This window comes from Meleagris gallopavo, chromosome 2 (assembly GCF_905368555.1).
Source record: "Meleagris gallopavo chromosome 2, MGAL_WU_HG_1.1, whole genome shotgun sequence".
NCBI classification, from domain to species: domain Eukaryota; kingdom Metazoa; phylum Chordata; class Aves; order Galliformes; family Phasianidae; genus Meleagris; species Meleagris gallopavo.
Genome location: NC_139405.1, coordinates 23,090,947 through 23,106,536, shown reverse-complemented (window position 1 = coordinate 23,106,536; position 15,590 = coordinate 23,090,947). Strand labels below are relative to the sequence as shown.

Below are 15,590 nucleotides of genomic sequence, written 5' to 3'. Positions count from 1 at the left end.
TTGCTTTAGAAAACATGCTTACTTTAATATTAGCTTCATAGCATAGAAAATAATTACAGTTGATCAGAAAGCTGTGTGATGGTGTTCTGGTTATATTTGTCACCCCAAAAACAAACAAACAAAAAAAAGCTTTAACTTACATTAATAAAAAGAAAACAAAGATTGATATGGAATTGTGCTTTGCTTAAGTCTAAGGGATGTACAGGATAACTCAACAATAACTTACACTCAGACATGCTTTCTAACGGTCAATAGTGGACTTGGGATAGTAACAAACTCTTTTCCTTAACATTCATGTGTAGTTCCATCAGAATCTTGCTATAAATAGACGCTAGTTATGTTGAGTAAATCACTGCTAGAGAAACTGAGAATAAACTACTTCAAGAGGTCATCTATTGTAAGGAAAACCCCCCACTATTTTTAAATCCATGATGTACATTTTTTTCAGTTTATCCTTATCACTGCCATACAGACAAATTACAGGCAGACATTTTCAATAAATATCTGTTTTTTAGATAAAGTCAAGAGAAGTTCCTCAACACAACTAATTTCTGCAGAGTATCCATACTTATCCTACTGATTATTCCTCTAATGTAAAAAGCTCAGCAAAGAACTCAAATCCTGGTAACACTGCCTTTATCCAGACAGGCAAACTTTAGAAAAAACAGGCAATACTTAAGCAAATATTCAAAAATAGGATGAACAAAAGAAACAATGGAAGAGCTGAAGATATAGCTCTCGTGAGCTAATTTGTAGGCTGAAAATTGATACGCTTTTATTACAAAACATCATCTTCCACTTAAAAATATAGCAACCAGAAAGTACGCTGTCATCCTAATAGATACTCTAAGGAACAGGGGAAGGCTCAGGATTGCTGATTATGCCTTGTTAATACAACCTCCTTGTCACTTTTGCCTTCTTACCTCAATTTCCCTTTCGGGATTCAAGTCATGATCCCACAGAATGATCTTTCGGTCTTTCCCACCTCCTGTTAGCAGCATCCCGTTCCTCATTTGACAGAGGGTAAATACACTGCCATCGTGAGCTTTGATTTGTCTGCTTATCTGATATACTCCTGCATGCACAAAAAAAATAATACAAAACACCACTCATTTTCTCAACTGAGGATTAGAAGAAACTGCATTTTGGCTTAAGAGTAAAGTAACAGTGCACAATCAATAATTGCATTTGGATTGTCAGGCTATTAGCACTGCATCATACTGCAAACACAAGGTGGTAGTGTTTTCTTACAGGATAAAAAGATAAAATAAAAGGCGTGTCTTTCTAAAGAGAAGTGTTTTGCCCTTAACCACCATAAAACTTGTGAAGACAACCACAATTATTTGCTAAATACTCTAAATTTCCTGCTATCCTACCTAGGGAAAACAGTTTTTCCAAATGCAAGAAAAACTCCCAAAGTATTGAGAAATATTTGCAATGCAAATATTAGCAGAGAATTATTTTATTAAAAGAAACTCAAAGACTTGTCTACAGTCTTATGGGAATGAAAATGAGGAAAAAAAGCAAATTATTTATAGCAAAGTTTCCAGGATGTGTGATCCTAATATCTGATGCTTGATGTTGCCTTACTTAAAAATAGTAAACTAGGATTTGGCAACTATCAGTGCAGTAATCTACTCAGAGTAAAATGCTAGAAAGAACAAGAGGAATGGAAACATTAAATGAAAAACAGAATTAAAGGAAACCTCTTGCATTCTAATTGGATGTTTATTTGAAAAGACGCTGTAGGAAAGTACATCTTAATAAAGGAAGATTTTAGGGTTTTGAAAATTTGCATATATGCAAGTAGTAAACACAGAAAAACTCTGAAACATCAAACACATAAATGTCAACATAATTCAGCTGACTCTGGCTACCACTGAAGTCCGTTCAAGTCAGCATGTTCTTACACTGTGAAAAAGTGTTTGAGATCAAGTCTGGTCACCAGCTTAATGTGATGAACTAACTGAAAGATCTCATATTCAATTAAACTGGTGTAAATAAGTGTTGTATTTGATAACTTTTCAGATTATATATGGAAAAGGTTATTTTGAACAAAATGAACCTGAAAATTAAACATCAGATAACTTGTTAAATTACTTTTTCATTGCAGTTTGCTTGAAAGACAAGACAAAATCTACCTACAAAAACAGACTTACCTTTAAATATTTGCTTTTTACATGAATGTTTTCCTGGCATACCAATTTAAACCAGAGTGTTTGAAATAGCTGCCAAGTAAAATGAATTATTCTTGAATTTATAAGTTACCTTAGGGCTCAACTGTTCCGGGTCTGCATATGTTGGATAACAAATCATTTTTCTTTCTTTTTTTACACAACTTTTGTCCTGAAGAGTAACTTTAAGCCATGTTCCAAATAAAATGGGTTTGAAACTATCCTTTATAGCCAAGACTTGAGTGCTGTCTTAACCAGACGCTCCTATTTGCATAACTGCTATAACTCTGGATTACATTTTCCCTTCATACACAAGTCCTCTTAACAGTATCCCCTGAGAGTAAGCATGGTATAACATAAGCCTTAGGAAACAAATGCAGCCTGCAGAATCCTCAAACAGAATCCATAGCCTCATGCAGACCACAGGATGAAAGGAAATATGATTAACTGCACAGTTGTAAAATGCAAAACATTTAGATAAAGTTTAGTTTTCATTCACTTTGGGCACAGAGAAACTCCAGATTGTTATTAAGTCACCAAATTCATGAGACGTGGAGTTCAGCATCACTTCTTATTAATAGCCAGGTTTTTCTTCTTATTTTGTTTCTAATGCAATTCTTTATATTTGTCTTCTACGGACTGTCTAATCTGTGATTAACTGTGAACGTATCCTACCTTTAGGTCCTTTTCCTGGAGTAGATTCTACAGTAGTTTTGCCCCATATAAGTATTATCCCACCTGAGTCTCCAGTGAGCACATCACCATTTCCCAAAAAAGCCAAACACTGAACAAATTTGGGCTTTTCATATTTCTGAAACAAAATAAGCAAGAGAAAGGGATAATTGCTTGTACTCTACATACTTAGAATAATGTATCCACACCCATACAATCCTGCATATACATAAATAGAATTCAACCTTTTTCTTGTTTACTACTCTGCTTGAACTATATGAGGTGACAACAAAACAAATTTGAAGAAAGCATGAGCAGACAATTCTATTGATTTTAAACTGACCTGATATCAAGACATTCTTACCCCAAATATCCCTTGCTTCCTTGATAATGAATTGCCACTCCAAGTCCAAAAAAATATATGAGATTTGCCACATGTTATTATGGTATTTGCATCAGTTGGATGGAATTCTACAGCAAGCACAACTTCATTTGTAGTCTGAAATAAAACAAATAATATTTATTCAGATGTTCTATTCTACTTTTACTAGAAACTTGTGTAAAATCCCAGGTTTCAGAACAAAGATAAGAGGAGCTACACAGGTTGTTCTATATATGAAAGAATCTGTAAATTCCCTGGCTGGCTGGCTGACTGACTGCACAAATCCTTTTTGTATCGTCTATTCATACTTGTTTTTTGCCTTGTTGTTTTTTTAAAATCAAATCTCAGTAAAAAAGTCCGTACTTTATATTCACTTTCCAAATCACAAGAACTTTGCCTTTTAGCATGGCTAAGAATTTTGCCATGGGAACTGAGTGAAATACGAAAACACATTTTTGTATTGAACACTGTTTAGTTTCTGCACAGACTTTTCTGAGTAACAAAACTGTGATAGAAATAACTCAGGCAACCTTAGCGTACCAGGATTATATACATTATTCTCTTTAGAAATTCTATAAAAATTCCTTTGCATTCTTTTTCTCTCCATAAAGAAGAGTCAAAAAGAAGCCTGTTCAACTCAAAATTCTGAAACATACTGTACAATCTTTGCATTTTTACTGGTCGCATATACTTCTACTGAATTATTAACACCTCAACGAATATTATATCCCTTATTAATGAATTTTACAAACAGACTGACTGGTCGTTTTTCTGACTTTTAAAGTAAACTCAACAAATCTTAATTTGAGGTAATTTTCTGGAGGCAATTATTCTGCATAATACTTACATAAATTCATTTATGCCCTTTTACTTCTATGGTATTTAAGCACATGCCTTAAAAGAGTATACTTGCTGAATCAGCACCCAGGGAAGTACTGTAGCTTGGCCTTATCCCACTCCAATATTTTTGGCTCACTTGAGGAGAACAGTCTTCTTAATTTTAATTTGTTGTTTATGAATGCATTTAGCTCAAGGAAGGGAACACTCTGCTCACACTGAACCCAGCTGTTGGTGAAGTGTGATACTCAAGACACTCTTAGATAAAGTCATGAATAACTGAAGCTGTCACGGCTGATTTGTTTGCTAGCCAGTTCTGAAGCATCAAGGACTGAAGGGTAAAAGTAGTCAAAATGCAATAAATAAAATGGGAAAGGAAATCTACAGAATGTGCCAAATAGCTTGATATTAAATATCTGCAAGGAATTAAAAAAAAAAAAAAAAAAAAAGCTGACATTTAATTACATTAACACTTACAGAACGGTGCATAGTTACTATCGGTACACATGATTTAGGGAAAACGGGCCCCCAAGCCCTGATTATTTGAAATTGCAGGTTTGTAATCACATAGAAATATTTGCTTATAGAGTATTTCACACACTGACTCATGACTAACATAAATTAAAAAAAACAAAAAACAACAACACAGAACTCAGTTCCACATCTATATTTATCTGTTTGCTTGTTGCAAGCAAGATGTCTCAAAACAGGGAGTTCAGCAGCAAGTTGTTATTGGATTGGGTGTTCTCATACTTCTCATCAACCAGAAATTCAGCAGCTGACAAGGGAATCAGGAAAGCAGAACAAATTGCAATCTACAGAAGTATATCTACCCTAAAAATCTATGTCTGGAACCTAATTCAGAGAAAAATGAAAGTAAAGAACATCTAAATGTATACATATTTTAATATAAAGAATTATAGACTGAATCATCACTTCAGTTCCTTCAAAGTTCCCAAGATTATTATTACTTTTTAATTAAGAAAAGTCTAGAGGATTGCTTTATTTAGATTAGCCCTTGGATAAGAGTAAAATTTAATTATGTGTTCCAATATTTAAAACTCTTCCAATGTACAAGTTAAGAACACATTTCTTTTGTGCCCTTATAAAACCCAGCAGTATTACGCAATTGGTTCCAAGATCAAATTTGTGTCTCACAAAATTATTGTATTTTTGAGAACAAAAGCATTTGTACTTTAGAATAGGCATCTGTGTTATATTTACCTTTATTTCTGCTACTTTTGATTTTTTCTGCCAATCCCATACAGTGAGCATATGTTCATTAGAGTCATCAATTACACACAAATGAGTACCAGAATCCTAAAAGAAAAAGGCAAAGAATTATCAAACCATGTTCAGAAACGAAGCATAGCAGTAACATTTGAAAAACACGGAGGCAGAAATATAAATCAAGCAAGTCCTTTGTAAGGAATTATATGATAGGTATATCTGGTATCTCCTTTTTGCTTACAGTAAGAAATATTTTTCCATAATCTCACAACAAATCATCATGTTTCAAAATACATTCTAGGAAAGCTTTAGAGTATCTTGACAAATCTTTCCCTCCCAGTTCTTTTCCTTTTTTTCCCTAATTAAATATATATAATGATCATGCTAGTAGGATAAATGTTCCTCCCTTTTTCTATTCTGCAAATATATTGTTTTTCCTCGAGTCTCAGAACACACAGTTCCAGTGTGGTTTTCTTTCTTAATGGTAACCATCACACACACAACTTTACAGTATTAACATTCAGAAAGCACCTCATCTTTTTCCTCACAGAGCATTAAGTACTGACCAGCTTCATTATGTAATTGATAGAACTGAATGAAGCAAGGTAACACTTTCAAAATAAAACGGTGATTACAGAAGCAGAAAGGTATCACATCTACTGGGTTAAATAACTAAAATGGCTCATACTTGCTCAAACCAGCTGCTTCAAGTAGATGTGCAGAAAGATTTGGAGATTTGTTTATTTTAAAGTAGATTAGTGCAGTTCTCTAACAAATTATAAAATAGAGGTGGCTGAAATTTTTATTCCCCAGTACTAATGCTATTGTGAGCATAACTAACTGAGCAATGCTTTGATGTTTGGAGAAATAGCAGAAAGAGAGCATAAGCATTTATTTTTCAACAGGTTGTGTCTGAAGATGCTTAAAACCCAACTGGTCCTACATAGTCCTACACAGCCCACCCTGGATAAGGAGATCACCAGAGGTATCTTCCCACCTAAACTGTTCTGCAATACTGTGTAAGCAAAATACAGCTGGGGTTGGTTTTTGATTTTTTTTTCTTTTTTGTTTGTTTGTTTTGTTTTTAAACAATTCTCTGCTGCTGCAAGAATAACAGCATGGATTTTCAGGAGGTCTAATATATCTTGGTGATTTGGTAAAAACACGAAGGCATCTTAAAGATTAAAATACACGTATTGTACACAAAAAAAAACCAACCTCAGCAGCAAATTGGAAATGAGAATTTTATCAGTGACAAACAACACAACACATTTTCATTTCTTACTATTCTGATAAATTTTGTGGGCACAGTGACAACACTTATAAGATTTGTATTTCTTATTCTATGTAGAATTACGAAGCACAAATTGATTTTATTTTTTTTTATTTCCTCTGTATGGATAAAATCCTATTACAGCAGTGCAAGCAGCCAAGCTACCATTTCCATCAGAGCCCACTAAAAGATGTCCATGAAGCTCAATAACATGCTTGTTTTTAACAAACAAATAAAAGCTCCGTCTTGTCCCATCCCAACCAAACCCAAACCACCAAGCCCAGTGCAGATTTCAATTTACAGCCAAGGTATTTCTGTGCCTATTTATTCACAGAGCTTGTTTGTTGCCATAACTTTAAAAATGCAATTTCCTGTTTTTCACCTCGCTTGTCAGCTGTTTTTATAGAGTACACTGAGACTTTACTAACACACTTTTAATACCAAAGCAGGTAAGCAAGGCAATCACATTCAGAAGGGTCAGACAAATTAGTTATATCCCAATAGCAGCATCTGTCTTACCGCTTTTGAAAAATCCAAGCACCCAACTCCACGCTCGAAAGTCCCCAGGCCGATAACCTGGTGTGTCGCCAGGCTCACCGAGTCCCACACTCTAACATGGGGCTGCAAGGGCTGCGCAAAAGCAATGGGACAAACAGTGTCATTGACAGCAAAAGCATCCAATGCAGCCATCAGGTTATGACATGCTATCCAAGCAGCAAACTGGGGTGAAATGCAGATGAGTTGTGTCGATATTGCTGTTGGACTGTGTCTTGAACCACAAGAGGCAAGAGTCGAGTCAGCTCCTGCCCACTGCATGGGAGCTACAGATATTATGTGGGCATTTGGTACTTGTGAAAATAAATGTGTTTGAACAAATGATGGAAGAGCCATCTTGAATTTCAAGCCCCAGTTTTAAACACCTTGCACAACAATTGAAAACATATTTTTTATAACACATTTTTTAAAGCATAAAAGTACACAGAAAATAACATTTAAAAAAAAACAAACAACACCCTAGTTGCACTGAGTCACCTAATTATAACCAATCACTGAAGGAAAATCTCCAAAGGTATATTTCATCTAACTACTATCCCAAAACAGGTTAGCTTCATAAATGCAAAACAATTACAAAATAAGTAGGAATTGCCTTAGGGACAGCATTCACCATAAAAAACAAAAAACACAAACAACAACAACAAAAAAAAAAAAACAAAACAAAAACCATATTAAGCAAAAGTTCCGTGGAAATTACAACAATATCTATACAATGACCACAGTGATTTCTCAAAAAAAAAAAAAAAAAAAGAAAAAAAAAAAAGAAAAAAAGATTTAAACATTTGAGTAAGGGATGTACTTAATGTGTTTCTCCGTTTCAAGGCATCTGTGTTATTTTCTTTATGAATAACTTTGTGCAGATAATCTCATTATTCAACTTATGAGAGCTCACCAAGGACAAAAACTTTTAACTATGCTTGTCCTTAACTGAGCAAGCTTTCTAGGAAAGCTTGATGCACCTTCAACAGATTCCCAAAGTTGGTTTCCCTTCCCATGAAGCCTTATGAGCACATGGACCCACCAAACCAGGGGAGAAGAGTTAATGAAAGAGATGTAACAAGTGATGTAGCCTTACGAATCAGTTATAAGGCTCACAGTTGCTTGCAGGATTAAATATGAATTTTCCAGGTAACTCACTGAAGACTATGAGCCTCTACTCTTTTTGATGTATGGCTGAGTCCTTATGTGGTAATACCTATCGCTAGAAATATATACTCTGAACCTTGGAAACAGCAAAATATCTCACTAAATGCAGTGCATAAGAAAAACTGCAAACAGAAGGTGATTATGAGATTAAAAAGAAAAACAAAACAATTTTCCCTGATTTTCAAAACAAGACACTACTGCTCGACAGCTCTATTACTTACCCTTCCATCTTTATCCACTCCAGCTAACTGTCCTGTTGCAATTCTAATTTTGTCTGGATGAACTGCAAGACTAAGACAGACAGAAATATGACTTGCTTTTGCTGTCATCAGCCTTCAGAACTGAGAGGTTTTTTCTTTTTTTCTTTTTTTTTTTTTTTTAGTTTTCATTTTTCAACAGAAGCCCATGAAGTCATTTCTGATTCTAGATCCCACTTTTAATGAGACAGCTTGAAAATTTTCTTTGTCAGACTATTTTGTCACACATAATACTGCAAAATCCTGTGTTAATCAGGCTTTTGGAATGGTTGCTGGCATACAACCAGGAGTGCCACAAGAGCCACCTCCACCTGTGCTCAGAGAAATAAATCTCAGGTTTGTACTAGACTGGGAGTCCACTGTAACAAAATACCCATTGTCTCATATTGAACTTCCTAGATACAGTTACTCGCCATTTTTATAAACACTGCAACATACCAAAGCCCAAAGCTTTGGATAGCACAAACCTGTGGAAAAACAGCTAGGAGGATGGTCAAGGGTACATGCACCCAGGAGTTAAGGACAAATGTCTCTAATGAAAATCTCCAATGTGGTGCACTCTTAGTGTAAGTCAAAATTTGCTTTTCCTTTGAACGTAATGTAAAAAAAAAAAAAAATCAAACAGATACTATAATTTCCAAGTCCACATCCTCATACTCCTATTTATTTTTTGACTAGCCTTGTCATTTTCTTCCTTTTTGTAAAATTACAAAGGTGAGGAAACTAAGACAACAGGCAAGATGGAACAGTAGATGGGGGAATTAATAAGTCAGGACGATAGACACCAAAATGTTTAAAATTCAGTCTAAGTTTCTGAAAGAATGTAAAGAACACAAGTCTGGCAGCATTCTTCCTACAGCAACCAATTACAGTTATGAAAGCAGGCTAGGAGAAAAGAGGTTTAGACAGCAACTCCTGTCTTCCACTCAGGTATAGTAAGGGTATACCATTCAAACAAAAGCTCTCTACTACTTTTCAGACTAATGTTGTGAAATGACCAACTACATTTGCATCAACAACAACACTGGCTACAATTTTCCTGCTTTTATGTTTTGTTTGCAAGTGTCTTTCTCTTACCTCAGATTGTCTAAATACTTGGATGGGACACCTATTCAAAAATGAGAAAATTATCATCTGTCTTCCATTTGATTTTCTAATACTCCTTAAGTCTACATATTGCCATATTGCCTTTAGCTGCTTGATCTAAAAATTTGGTTGATGTCAGTTTTTAATTCTTGGTGTATGTATTTAGAACAACTTATTCAGATACTCCATCTCTAGTCTGGCACTTCTAGAGTGTCTATATATCTGGTTTTAAATTTAAGCAAGAAACACTAAGCTAGTGTGGAGTGCTTTAGCTCTGTTCATTTGTATGGTGTTCACTACAGTGAAATCTGCTGGGACAGATGAAACAAAAGAATAACTACAATTATGATGATATTAATGAGATCACAGATACAGTAAAAGAATTAAAATAACACCTTACTGAATTATGACACACATACACGCAAATGTTTTATACTAACCATTTAACGCAGTCCGTGTGACCCAGGTAGTGTCGTTGAGTTCTCTCCTCATAATTAAATAGTACCACAACTGATGCTATGAAATATACAATTTCTCCGGTAGGAAGAAGGTAAACATTGGCTCTACAATCTCTTCCACGATACCCATATCTATATGTATATTTTTTAAGTCAAGGTTTTATAATCTCTGTATATCACACACAAAAATGCAAAACAACTGTAGAAAGGATGTTTCCTGGGGATCTCTCAGGACACAAAGTATCATTTTTGTTTTCCTCTGAAATTACAACACAATTTTAGTAACAGTTTAAAAATATATTAAAAAGAATCAAGACTTCAGAAAAGCAAAACTCTTAAAAAGTGATAATCATTGATGTGAAAATGTAAGGCACTGGGGTAAAAGAAATGTAACTATGTCACCTTACAGAAATTCTCAACGTGAATTTTCATGAGATAGCAGCAGGACGTCACTATCCAGGCTTAACATCTTTAACAGCAGTAGAGTTGGGCACCTCCATGCTGGGGACCAGTATATTGGCTCTGTTTGGCTTTACAAAACAAGCATGTGAAAATTCCTTCAGAAAAACGCAAACTTTGGCACAGCAGTTGCCAGGTTCAGGAAATAGTGTTTTAGAATGCTTTAGAGTATTTTTAAAGCAAATAAATCTTAAAAGGAACTGACAGTAAAAATAATAGTCTAGCCTAAACAACCCAATATAGATAAAAGGGATGATTTTTCTAAAAAACCTGCATTACTTCCCTGCCCCTACAACATTCAGAGTTTTTAGGCACCACAATCCAGACTTGGTTAGCCCTGATCAAATTTTACTATAACTTGTTATTACTTTGAAACTGGTGCACATTTCTCCATTTAGACTATTAATGTGGTGGTGCCTGTGTTTCAATTCCCACAGTCATTAAGTACTATTAAAATCATCACTCAGACTGCAGTAGTAGCTCTGAGATCTTAATTATAAAAAACAAACAAGCAAAAAACCCAACAAACTTTCCTGTCACGTCCTGCACAACACATAAGACAGAGGTTCCCAATTCAGCACCAACTACATCTGCAACAACAAAGAAAAAACATGCAACTTTAGCTGAAGGATTCCAAGCTCTTGGATAATCAGAAAGAAAGGACAAAGTCAAAGATCAACATGGAGAAATTTGAATGGGTCAAGCTAGCCCTCTCTTATTAAAAGCAGGCACAGTAGGCCAGTTTTTGGAGCATCTAAACCAGTAACTCCTCACTTGACAGCCTGGCCTCTGTTCTTCTCAGACAAGGGCTACCTTTCTACAAAATATACCACCACACCCCTCTCCTCAATGTCACCCTCCACTCCCCCAAAAAACCCTGCATGCTACCAGCAAATAAAGTTATTGCCTCTTATGCAGTCTCATTAAACTACAGCAATACTATGCCACTAGAACACTTGCAAAATTAAACAAAATCATTAAATACTGTAACTAAACCATGGTTTGAAGAGGGATAATGTATTCAGTCTTCAATTAAGCGCCTTAAGATCAGGGAAACGGAAACAGATTCTATATTGTAGAATAACACAGTGACTCTGAAGGTGAAATTATTCACTGTTTTCTTTAACAAATGATATAAAGAGAAATACTGATGGAACACAATGTTGAGATGAAAAGAAAGGATGCTTCTGATTCTTTTTTACCACCATTTAACTTCTCACCAATTTTTCCACTTTTAAACATCAGAGGAACAAAAAGAAACTCTAGAATGGCCCTTTACAAAAGCAAAACAAAACAAAGTGAACTTTCAGAAATGATGGGCTATAAGCCAATGAAAATATTATTTCTATACAGAAACACAGAGAACACTAGTCTAAATGTCATCTCAAAGGAGAAAGGCAGATCGTGTTCATCTCCTGAATATAGCAGGGACTGTAATGGCAAGGATTTATTGAGACTGACATCTTTGAACATTCATCCTTTTGTAGCAGTTTAACATGCAAAGCTATGGCTAAATATTTTGGCATCCACCACTGAGCTTCAGCATTCACCAAGCTGCAAAAATAAAAAAGTTGTTTTCTCAGCCCATTCCTTTCCTTCACTCTTTGTACAAATTACAGTACCAAACAATGCAGCATTTTTAAGGGCATGCAAAGCCATAACCTGCTTTGTGAGAGAAATTTTTACTTTCTTCAAAACAAGAGGTGTTGCTGCTCCACAGAACATCTTCCCGTCACCAAACTCTCAGAACAAAGTAGCAGAGATGCATTAATATAATAATTACTCTTTCTCTACAGAAAAACAAAAACAAACAAAAACAACAACAAAAGCCACAAATTTGATGCTTAATTTACACTAAATTTCAATGTTTATCTTTCAGTGAGGCTGATGTTCCAACCAGGGAAATTCAGAGGTAACTGCCAAAATATTGTGAAGGCTTCTCACCAATCAGAAGAACTGTTTTGCCATAGAAAATGACATACTTCAGAGCTTTTACAGTTTTTTGTTTGTTTGTTTTGAAGTGGATAAGAATAGTCATGGCCTCATGAAGTGATCTCTCTGAACAACAGAATTTAATAGCATTGTTACCGCTGACTTGAATTATTCTTAGAAAGAAGAGCACTGGTGCTAAAAATAAGCTTATAAAAAGGAGTCAGAAATTCCCTCCAGGAACTAAGTAACTTTACACTGGGAGAAGGAAGTTGAAAAGTCACTGCCACTCATTAGTAACACTGATGGTGATCTCAGCAGCTACTATAGCAGCCCATTCTCCTATTATTTGGAATGCCAGATATTCCTTAAACAGTTCTGAATTGAAGCAAGACTGCATCATAAAGCAGGGATGTCCAAACTAAATTTAAATGAAATCACTCAAGAAGTAGTCACAGTCAAGAGCTCAGATTTCCCCATGAGCTACTTCATCCTGCCAAGTCACTTAGATTTTTTTCCAACTGACAGTGCAGGGCAGAGAACAGCAGGGTGTTTTCTGTTGAACCTATAGTTCTGGGAGTCAGCTGTTGAAAATATTCCTCCTCCCCAAAACAACAACAAGCAAACACCAAGAGCCCTACCCTACCTCAAAACTTCTTCCCTCTCTTCTTGCCTGGAAGATGTTTATTCTCATAGTTCATCATTTAGCCTGTAAATGGCATGCTACAGAAAGGTAATATCAAAGGAAAGCCTGATTATAAACAACCATCCAGAAGGTAACTGCTGGAGAAATAAAAGCTGTTCAAAACAAAGCATACAGGTTGAACTATCGAACATTTGATTGCAAATCAAATCAATCAAATGTTTCAGTTGCAAAAAACTGGCATCACTAAAATACCTTGTGAATCACTGTCCCATGTCTTGTTCATAAAGTTCACAGGCTTCAGTCTGCAATTATATTTCGATTTTATTGCTGGTTTGCAGATTTCTCAGCCTTTGCACAACTACAAGATCTGCTGCTATAACTTTGTGTCTCAAGAACCGAATGCCAATTTTGTTCAACGTCATACAAATCAATATTATTGCCTCAAAAACTTCACAGCTTTCTCCTCATTGTTTTCTTCAGCATTATATCTAAAAGATATTCTACAAACAGAAACATACCAGTCTCATTTAGGATTATATTTCCTTAAACAGATTCCAAAAACATGTGGGCAGTTTGTTTACACAAGATATATTTCACTTATTTAGCCCTCAGCAAGAAACTGGTTTAACCTGAAATTGAGGTCATTGGACACTGAATAAGCATTTCCACACTGGGATTTGCACGTACTTAACTGATGGTATGATTTCACGATCAGCTTTCATCGGTCCAAACTTCTTGCTGCTGCTGAAAAAGTATGTCGGACCTTCCTCCAGTGTGCTGGTTGTGCTCCTTGTGTGTTTATGGCACAAATCAAATTAATGAGTTGATCCGGCTGAAAGTTAACTCCACAAAAAAGATTGCATTTCAACCAGATCAGTAACTGACTCAATTCATTCCATGGTCATATAAGTGCCAGCATCAACACCAAGGAGCAGTGATACTAGGAAAAGGCAGGGCACCACAGCTTCACAAAGACTAAGAGCTCAGCTTTCTTTCTGATCAGACTAGTAAGCCAAGATTCCTCCTTCATGTTCTAAGCTTTTACAATCTTTCTGCAAAGTTGAATGGTCTCTAGCTCCACAGTTGCTCTTCATAATTGAGTATCCAGTATCATTAGCTTCCCCCAATAAAAGCAGGAAAATAATAGGGAAATCATCTTTCCTAAAATGACTAAGAGAGGATAGTTTAAAAAACATGCATGTCTTAGTTGCTATGGGATATGCTGAGAGAGCTCCTCTCTGTACGTATCTCCTGACATATGACAGTGCATCATCAATATTTCTAAAAATCTTATTGCTTTCAGCAAGATCAGAAGGATCAAGCTTCAGATTATTACATCAACTCAAGTGCTGTCTAGACATGTTCTTTCACAGGACTAAAAAGCTTAATTATACAATCAGAACTTGACGATTCTGTAGAGATGAGAAGACATGAAAGAAGACCCAAGTGTGTGCAGAAGCATTTGTTATGAGCTCTAGATTTAATAAGCCTGAAGAATTGTTGTCAGCCACATAGCTACTCACCTCTTCAGAAAAAATTATTTACATAAAGTACACCACTCTTCCCAAGAAATGAATCCCTTCAATTCAGAGTTGAAACAAAATTAGTGCAAAAAAACTTTGGGCAGATGGCTACTGCAATCGTTTCCCATAGATAGGAGCTATGAGAAATCTTGGATCTTATTCAAGAGTTTCTGTTGATCTAAAATCTCCAGTTACGTACACAGAACAAAAAATAACTATATTCCTGAATACAGTCTATCTTATAGAGAATATAGGGGAGGAATATTGAAACTCAGTAGCTCTCCAAAGGCAATATTCTTCCTAAAAATAAACTGCACTTGGTTTCAACAGTAAAAAGAAAGTAAAGGTTTTCTGTTTCTGCAATTTAAAAATGTATTATGAAATACTGATAAACTGCTTTAACTGTTTTGCTATTGGTTTTTGTTTATTTGTTTTTAAATATCTTCCTCCCTTGAAGACAAGGCTAGATAATGAAGAAGAAAGACAAGACAAGACAAGAAAAACAAACAAGTCACCAAGAAATAGCTTCTGAAATCAAGGATACACCCACTCCAGTTTTAACTTTTCAGGAGGCAGCTCAGTCCTAATATCATCATAGTTTTCTACATCAGAAGGAATGAACATTGTAATTGGTCGACCCCGCATGAACATCTTGATATATTCTCCATCTGTTGGAGCAAACAAAATCATATTAATCACATGGCAAGTTTACACAAGAAAGGAGCACAAACAAAGCTAGCAGTAAGCACAGGGATGCAAAAACGATTGTGATACAACTATTTTTGAGAAGTGAGCTTGGTAAAGGCCTGGAAAAAACACACACACACAACACAGGCACAGTAAGTGCTAGTTGAATTTACATAACTTTCTAAACGGACAGCATTGTAACATTTTAGACATGCAAATTAGAGAGTTAAGATAAATTTTAAATCTAAATTAAAATGTGAAATTTAATAAATAAAT

At 35.4% G+C, this 15,590-nt stretch overlaps 1 protein-coding gene across 4 annotated transcripts in view; it reads right to left on the bottom strand.

The window, feature by feature from the left end:
* The window catches only part of EML4 (EMAP like 4), a 151,128-nt gene that overhangs the window by 23,740 nt on the left and 111,798 nt on the right, over positions 1-15,590 (bottom strand). For all 4 annotated transcript variants that reach the window (XM_085219333.1, XM_010706753.4, XM_010706754.4 and 1 more), the window contains 8 exons: positions 15,172-15,295; positions 10,053-10,202; positions 8,491-8,560; positions 7,088-7,198; positions 5,290-5,385; positions 3,211-3,345; positions 2,850-2,985; positions 924-1,075 (listed from right to left, as the gene is read on the bottom strand). In XM_085219333.1, the coding sequence (XP_085075459.1) occupies positions 924-1,075; positions 2,850-2,985; positions 3,211-3,345; positions 5,290-5,385; positions 7,088-7,198; positions 8,491-8,560; positions 10,053-10,202; positions 15,172-15,295 (974 nt within the window). The remainder of the gene's footprint in view (positions 1-923; positions 1,076-2,849; positions 2,986-3,210; positions 3,346-5,289; positions 5,386-7,087; positions 7,199-8,490; positions 8,561-10,052; positions 10,203-15,171; positions 15,296-15,590) is intronic.